General features: G+C 48.3%; 2 protein-coding genes across 4 annotated transcripts; one reads left to right on the plus strand and one right to left on the minus strand.

The window, feature by feature from the left end:
• Positions 1–345: 345 nt before the first annotated feature.
• Positions 346–933, minus strand: LOC149861064 (scale keratin-like). 2 transcript variants are annotated; one of them, XM_090051515.1, is made up of 2 exons: positions 726–933; positions 346–659 (listed from the first exon to the last, which is right to left on the minus strand). In XM_090051515.1, exons 1-2 carry the CDS (start codon positions 931–933, stop codon positions 346–348), a joined length of 522 nt encoding a protein of 173 aa, XP_089907641.1. The 2 variants fall into 2 exon arrangements, with proteins under 2 accessions (XP_089907641.1, XP_089907640.1); XM_090051514.1 differs by having other exon boundaries at positions 346–933.
• A 6,183-nt stretch (positions 934–7,116) lies between these two features.
• LOC149861065 (scale keratin-like) lies at positions 7,117–7,704 on the plus strand. Of its 2 annotated transcripts, XM_090051541.1 has the most exons (2): positions 7,117–7,324; positions 7,391–7,704. In XM_090051541.1, the coding sequence occupies exons 1-2, from the start codon at positions 7,117–7,119 to the stop codon at positions 7,702–7,704; spliced, it is 522 nt and encodes a 173-aa protein (XP_089907667.1). The 2 variants fall into 2 exon arrangements, with proteins under 2 accessions (XP_089907667.1, XP_089907666.1); XM_090051540.1 differs by having other exon boundaries at positions 7,117–7,704.
• The last annotated feature ends 437 nt before the right edge of the window (positions 7,705–8,141 follow it).

Genomic DNA, 8,141 nt, shown 5'->3' on the forward strand with positions numbered 1-8,141 from the left:
AGCCAATCTTCACTCCAAGAGGATGACAGTGTCCATACAAGACGTTCCTCCTTCAGGCCTCTGGCTGCCAGGATTGGCAATCATGTCAAATGGGAAAGTCACGACAGAGGCAGGAGCAAAGTGGAGATTCCCTTGGGTCAGACAGTGAAGGTGAAGTGGAACATGAGAAAGACACATGCGGGCTTGATTCAAGGAGGTGCTGAGCGCTTACATCTCCCATGAATTAACACAGGGGCTGCAGGTGCTCAGCACTCTGGATCCCCTTGCCCACGAGCGCGCCCGGCAATCCATTTCTGGCTCTTGGTGTAATGCCTTGGCCTTGCTCTGGGCATGGCCCTGCTGAGTTTAGCATGGCCCGCAGCTTCCAGAGAGGGACCTGTTGTACCGACGGTAAGAAAAAGGTCTGCAGTATCCAGAGCCAAATCCCGAATAGCCAGAGCCGCACAATCCCCCATAACTGCTCAAGCTACGGGAGCCATAGCAGCCCCCATAGCTCCCATAGCCCAGACCATCCCCATAACAAAGACCCCCACTGTAACCCAGACTGCCTCCGTAACCAAGACCAAGACCATAACCAAGGCCGCCCCTGTAACCAAGGCCAACACCATAACCTACATCACTCCCGTATCCCAGAGCTCCCCCGGAAACCAGAGCTCCCCCTGATCCCCCAGAAACCAGAGCTCCCTCTGATCCCCCATAGCCCAGGTAGCCTCTGGGGCTGTAGCCAACTGCTGGGACCCCTGCAGAGCCCACAACACTGTCTTGTGGGTAGTTGCTGAGGATTGGGCCTGGGACGGTCACCACAGCAGGCGGCGGCTGGATCAGCACTCTGGAGGCAGGGCACTGTCTAACGCAGAGCCCGTTCCAGCTGTCAGCAATGGGTCTCGGGCACGCCACGGCACCTGGGGTGTAGCACTCATTGTAGCAGGACATCGTGGTGGGGTGGAGCTCAGCCTGCAAGCCAGCACCGAGGAGCAGACAAAAAGGAATGAGCAAGCGCCAGGGGAAAAAATCTTTCCTAGCAAGCCCATCAGGACCAGACCCACCACTGTAGTTGGGGACATGCATGGCCAGCCAGGCATGCTGGTAGCAAGAGTGGCAGGAGGGGCAGGAGATTGACAAGCTCATCCCCTAGCTGACGGGGAAACCTGGACCCCCAGTTCCACTTGCTGCTCTTCCTCACCCTTCACTCTCAGGCCTTTCTGAAACAGCTCCGTGCAACTCTTCCTCCAAGCTCCAGCTTCCCATCTCATTTCCTTTCACACAACTGAAATCATCAATAAACCCTCCCTTGTTCCTGAACGGATCGCTGAACAGAGCTGCGGGTTCCTAACGTGGTGCAGCTCTCTGGCAGGGCCTCACGAATCTGGAGAGCATCTGATTTTTAGAGAAAATTCCCTCTGAATCTAAGTCCCTCCAGCCTGATCTCTGCACAATATCCAAGCCCAATTAGCACAAGGGCAAACAGTGCCCAGATGCCTACTAGCTTCGCCCACCCCAGTGACAAGTGTGCAGCCTGCAGCTCCCAAATGCAGAAGGCTTCTCTATGGAAAGAAACACCGTATCGTCACACACAACCACAGAGCCCCCATGCCAAAAGCAGCTCTACTCACAGCACCTTCCAGTACGAGTCCCCAACCAAGGAAGAGCCCGAGTGGAATCAGACTCACCCAGTTCACCTAGGAAGAGTCAGGCGAGAGAAGCGGATGCAGGAGCCCAGGGCGCTGAGTGCTTTTATACACATCTCTGACCACTCACAGGAGCGGAGCACTCTTTTTTGCCTGAGGTCTTAATTAGTTATAAAACCAATGGGTTGGAGGACAGCTCAATTCTGCCTGATAAGCACTGCCACTCCCAGCCATTTAGGAAGGGTGTGGTGTGATGCCAAGGACCAGTCAGTCATCAGCATCCTTCCAGGGCCCACAGGCACGCCTGGGTAAGGTGGCCTACGACCAGTCTCAACACAAGTGCAGAAGGAGTATGCATTCTTTAGATCCCACTTGAGCCTACTGAAGAGGGTTTATATGGGATATTGTGGGAGCCCAGAATCCTGCTTGCATTTTACTTACCTGGGATCAAAAACAGGGGTTTGACAAAAGGTTCGCTTTGTTACCAGCGTTTTTGAGTCATGGTTCTGGAGCAACCATAACAGCCCACAGGAGAGGGTTGACCTGCTTCAGGATTGCCTCTGACTTCACCTGGAAGATCCTAGTAGGGGAAAGAAACAGTGGGGAGTCCTATCAAATATTAACTTGTAGTCCTGGTTTATGTTTCATCTGGAAGGCACCAAATCTACAGTGCTCAGCACAATGCCCATGTCAGATCCCAGCAGGGATCTTAAGAGAAATGGCAGTCATCCATGTTGGTGCTGGAATGAGTACCACACACAAATCAAATGAATGGCAGCTCTGACCATTGCTGCTGGAGGACTCCACTACCACCAGTTTGAGACAACCCCCACCATCTCACCACTGTTTTAAAACAACATGCACTATCTAAACCAAGAGCCTATTGCTAGGAATGGAGCATAGGACACAAAGGATGCATTGGCAAAGTGTAGGAATTGTGGGTAAGGTCATTGTGGTTTCAGTAGGATTTGCTTTGGGAACATTTCCAACCAGCAGTGGTGCAGCCTGGTTTGGAAAACTGTGAGATTTAGAAGGAGAGTAAACTGTAAAGGGGATTAAGAATTTACAAGGCGAATGACCAAAATGGCTTTTTATTCTGTTTGGCTCAGTCACGGTAGACTTAGATTGAGGACTTCCTGCAGCAGGTCAGTAAGCTAGCCTACACCAAGGTATGTGCTGTCTTAGCTACTCTGCTACTATATATGAGGTAAGGGATCTGAGCCAGTCAGCTTCAGTGTAGACAGACCCCAGTAATCTGGGAAACAGATTTATTATGCACTTGATAGATAAGAAGGGCTCCTTAGTGTGAAATAGGCAATTCTGCACACAACCCAAGAGGAAACTGAGTTCTGAGTGGTTGGAAGCTGCAAGGAACTCTTGGAATCCTAATGAAGACACCAGCAAGTCCAGCAAAGCTGGCTACTGGTTCCCCTCACTTTGAGTTGCTATGGAAAGTGGTGGGTTTAATGTGAACTGTCTGAGCTGAACATAGCTGGTGTACACACTAACAAGGAAAGAGATCGTTGTTTTACCCAAGATCATTGCAAGAGGCAATAACTGAACAAGAAGCCGCGAGTTTCTAAATGTCTAGTGATTTTTGGTGTCTCTTTTTTTGAGTTCACAATGGAGATTAGTGTACTCAAAAGAGGAGACACCAAAAAGTAGTGCTCTGTGGTTTGAAGTTTTTGGTTGGTTTGCGTCTCTCCCCCTGAGACTGTGTTGAGCTTGTCCCTAAAATCGGGAAAAGTGAGGAAATTGTAAAAAAATTAAGGGGGGGCAACACCGTCATGAAAAAAATGTAGAGGCAAAATCAGAGTGCAGCCTCCTTCATTTATTTATGCATTTCCTGTTTCATAGTTTTATAATTGTTAGGGGCAGCACTGCTGAAACTCGCCTGTTGTAAGTGATCTCTAAATCATGATGTGCCTTTTTGAACGTTATTGGTGCCTTTGGGATGCTCCTGAACACTAATCTTATCCGGTATGTCCAGATGCTTCTTGAGGATAAGAACTTTAAAATCACTTCATTAGTGAATGCTCATTAGTGGTTTGTAAATGCAGTGTTAGGTTGTTGTTATATTAGAAATATGCCCCTGGATTTAGACAGACCTGTGTTATGAAAGCCCTACCGTAATATATTAAGTCAAGGTCACTTCCATAATCTGATTATGATTTATAACTCTGCAATTCACAATTACTTGGTGTTTATTAACAATGTCATTCTTTATTTTTTTTAACAGCCCTTGTAAGGATTATGGGTCATATCCTCAGCTGGTAAAAATCTGCCCTTCTTCCATGGGCACATCTACACATGCATTAATGCACCATAGTTACTGCACATTAAGTTTTGTACCTGGAATAAGTAAGTTTAGTACTTGGAATAACTGCGGTACTAACTCAATAGCACTACTGCACAGTAGCACCAGCGCATGCCTTTTTAGTGATGCTAATGCACAGTTGACTAATTCTGATCATTAGCCCAGCTTTTGCTATAACACATAATATGCAGTAGAATAAGTCTACTGTGCATTTTGTGTCTCATGTAGATGCACCTACTGATACTCTGGCAGTTTGCATTGAATGAGTGTTTCCCTCTCCATGATAAATCACGTTTTCCAACTAACTGTGTCAGTGACTTGTTTCCACTTGTACTGTGTTTTACAAGACTTGTATGGAATGTCTGTGCATTTATTTAGTAAGTTACCTACCTAAAGTCAAAATTTCTTTGACTGTCAGTCATTTCCAACACCCTTATGGATTTAGATCTGATCGGTAGAGGCAGAAAGATGATGGATAGTCTGGGGAGTTAAAGCAGGAGGCATGGGAAAATGACACAGGGGTTTTCAGGACAGCTTAGCAACGTGGGTTTCCATCTGGAGACCCACTGGATTTTAAAGGGTTTCTAACTGTGAAAGCAAAAAAGTTGAGGTCCGCTTTTAAAACAAGAGTGCTGAGCCCCCATCTCCTCTGAAAACCAGGCCACTTCCATGTGTCTCAAGTCAGGAGCCCCCAGTCCTTGTAGTTGCTTCTGAAAAACTATTTTAACTTCTCCAAGTCTCAAGACTTCACCCTCTGATCATCCATCCTTTCCCCTTCCTTCAGGCATCCAAGCTCAGTCCAATGACTGGAGTGACCTTGACAATGCACACTATAAAGTGATACCATTGCATAATATTGTGGGATTTAAATCCAGATGCGTACATTTAATATAAAAATAATACACCCAGGAACCATTAATGAATGTTTATGAAGCAGTTTAAAAGTCCTTCTCCTCAAGAAGTGTCAGAGCATCCCTGATGTGTTAAGTGTTAAGGCCTGAGGAATTTTCCAAAGACACTTCAAAGGCACAAAACAGGCACCTCATAATTGAGCCATAATTTAATGTTTAAACATTGCAACATTTTTAATAGACATGGAACAGATTCATAAACAAGTTGACCTGCAGAGTTATCACATTTTCCCCCTTTATCTCTCCTGAGGGCTTTTTTTTTCCTGTTGTTCCTTTTTTTGTGCTTTCCTTGTTTTTTCCACCTTTCCCCCCTCTCTTTTGTTCTTTTTCAGAAGATGAGTGCTCAATACTGACCTTAGACTTCTCAGGTGAGACACCAATGAAATCATTCATCATTTTGAAAATTTTGGAGCTGAGGTTATGAATAGACTCCCTGGATGAGCTTAGACACATCCAGAACCCTGTTCAGCCATTCCCCTTTAAATCTATTACCATCTACACCTTGCTATTTCCAACCAGCCCCAAAGTGGCTTATTGTTTGGCTAGGCCAATGTTTTATTCAAAGCAGCCATCACAATAGGGAAAAAGAAAACAAGGTACATTTGGTCTCTCTGATTTCAATCTATTAATTTACTTTATAGTTTCCCTCCTTATGTGCCTTATGCTACTCCCATGCTACAATTCTTCTGAAGCAACTCTGGCCATGTTGATGATTCCTATGACCCTAGACCTGTAATCAAGAGTCCTGAGGACACTTGAATGTTTCCTTCTATCCTTCCTTCCTAGTACTAGAAACTTCACTGGAATTTCACATTTTAAAAAAACAGCGATGGTGGCATAGATGTCTCAAACGGGGCACGCTGGAGCCCTCCAAAAGCAATGGTCAAAGCCTGTATTAGTGTAATTTATATGTGACATTTTTGATAGAACTCCCTTCAGTTTCCTTCCCCCTGCTGGTTCCTTCCAGGACAAGTCAAAGGCAAGCCCATGGAAGGTGAGCTCTCTCCTGCTGGCTTTGATGACTCCTCTGAGCCCAGGTTGGAAACAGTCTGGTCACAGCAGAAACTTTCCTCTGGAACAGGGTTTCTCATCACCACTGAATGAAATGCACCTAGTGTTTAGGGCTCTGACAATGGTCTATGCACCATTTATATTTCATACTAAGTCCCTTCTGGTTGGCACAAGTGGGGCCTGAAGAATATGTGCCTTTTGTCCTGCCCGTCTGTCCAGAAAGCTATGGATGATTTGGGACCTTACCCAAGTGTGCCTGTGGGCCCTGGAAGGATGCTGATGACTGACTGGTCCTTGGCATCACACCACACCCTTCCTAAATGGCTGGGAGTGGCAGTGCTTATCAGGCAGAATTGAGCTGTCCTCCAACCCATTGGTTTTATAACTAATTAAGACCTCAGGCAAAAAAGAGTGCTCCGCTCCTGTGAGTGGTCAGAGATGTGTATAAAAGCACTCAGCGCCCTGGGCTCCTGCATCCGCTTCTCTCGCCTGACTCTTCCTTGGTGAACTGGGTGAGTCTGATTCCACTCGGGCTCTTCCTTGGTTGGGGACTCGTACTGGAAGGTGCTGTGAGTAGAGCTGCTTTTGGCATGGGGGCTCTGTGGTTGTGTGTGACGATACGGTGTTTCTTTCCATAGAGAAGCCTTCTGCATTTGGGAGCTGCAGGCTGCACACTTGTCACTGGGGTGGGCGAAGCTAGTAGGCATCTGGGCACTGTTTGCCCTTGTGCTAATTGGGCTTGGATATTGTGCAGAGATCAGGCTGGAGGGACTTAGATTCAGAGGGAATTTTCTCTAAAAATCAGATGCTCTCCAGATTCGTGAGGCCCTGCCAGAGAGCTGCACCACGTTAGGAACCCGCAGCTCTGTTCAGCGATCCGTTCAGGAACAAGGGAGGGTTTATTGATGATTTCAGTTGTGTGAAAGGAAATGAGATGGGAAGCTGGAGCTTGGAGGAAGAGTTGCACGGAGCTGTTTCAGAAAGGCCTGAGAGTGAAGGGTGAGGAAGAGCAGCAAGTGGAACTGGGGGTCCAGGTTTCCCCGTCAGCTAGGGGATGAGCTTGTCAATCTCCTGCCCCTCCTGCCACTCTTGCTACCAGCATGCCTGGCTGGCCATGCATGTCCCCAACTACAGTGGTGGGTCTGGTCCTGATGGGCTTGCTAGGAAAGATTTTTTCCCCTGGCGCTTGCTCATTCCTTTTTGTCTGCTCCTCGGTGCTGGCTTGCAGGCTGAGCTCCACCCCACCACGATGTCCTGCTACAATGAGTGCTACACCCCAGGTGCCGTGGCGTGCCCGAGACCCATTGCTGACAGCTGGAACGGGCTCTGCGTTAGACAGTGCCCTGCCTCCAGAGTGCTGATCCAGCCGCCGCCTGCTGTGGTGACCGTCCCAGGCCCAATCCTCAGCAACTACCCACAAGACAGTGTTGTGGGCTCTGCAGGGGTCCCAGCAGTTGGCTACAGCCCCAGAGGCTACCTGGGCTATGGGGGATCAGAGGGAGCTCTGGTTTCTGGGGGATCAGGGGGAGCTCTGGTTTCCGGGGGAGCTCTGGGATACGGGAGTGATGTAGGTTATGGTGTTGGCCTTGGTTACAGGGGCGGCCTTGGTTATGGTCTTGGTCTTGGTTACGGAGGCAGTCTGGGTTACAGTGGGGGTCTTTGTTATGGGGATGGTCTGGGCTATGGGAGCTATGGGGGCTGCTATGGCTCCCGTAGCTTGAGCAGTTATGGGGGATTGTGCGGCTCTGGCTATTCGGGATTTGGCTCTGGATACTGCAGACCTTTTTCTTACCGTCGGTACAACAGGTCCCTCTCTGGAAGCTGCGGGCCATGCTAAACTCAGCAGGGCCATGCCCAGAGCAAGGCCAAGGCATTACACCAAGAGCCAGAAATGGATTGCCGGGCGCGCTCGTGGGCAAGGGGATCCAGAGTGCTGAGCACCTGCAGCCCCTGTGTTAATTCATGGGAGATGTAAGCGCTCAGCACCTCCTTGAATCAAGCCCGCATGTGTCTTTCTCATGTTCCACTTCACCTTCACTGTCTGACCCAAGGGAATCTCCACTTTGCTCCTGCCTCTGTCGTGACTTTCCCATTTGACATGATTGCCAATCCTGGCAGCCAGAGGCCTAAAGGAGGAACGTCTTGTATGGACACTGTCATCCTCTTGGAGTGAAGATTGGCTGCCGCCTGTGCTGAAATTCTTCTCCCTTTGCAAATGTACACTGCCCTTCTTGTTCGCATTAAAGCTTTTCTGCATCACAGTATCAGCCTCTT

The sequence above is a fragment of the Crocodylus siamensis genome, chromosome 6 (genome assembly GCF_052110815.1).
Source record: "Crocodylus siamensis isolate JL-2025a chromosome 6, ASM5211081v1, whole genome shotgun sequence".
In the NCBI taxonomy this organism is placed as follows: Eukaryota; Metazoa; Chordata; order Crocodylia; family Crocodylidae; genus Crocodylus; species Crocodylus siamensis.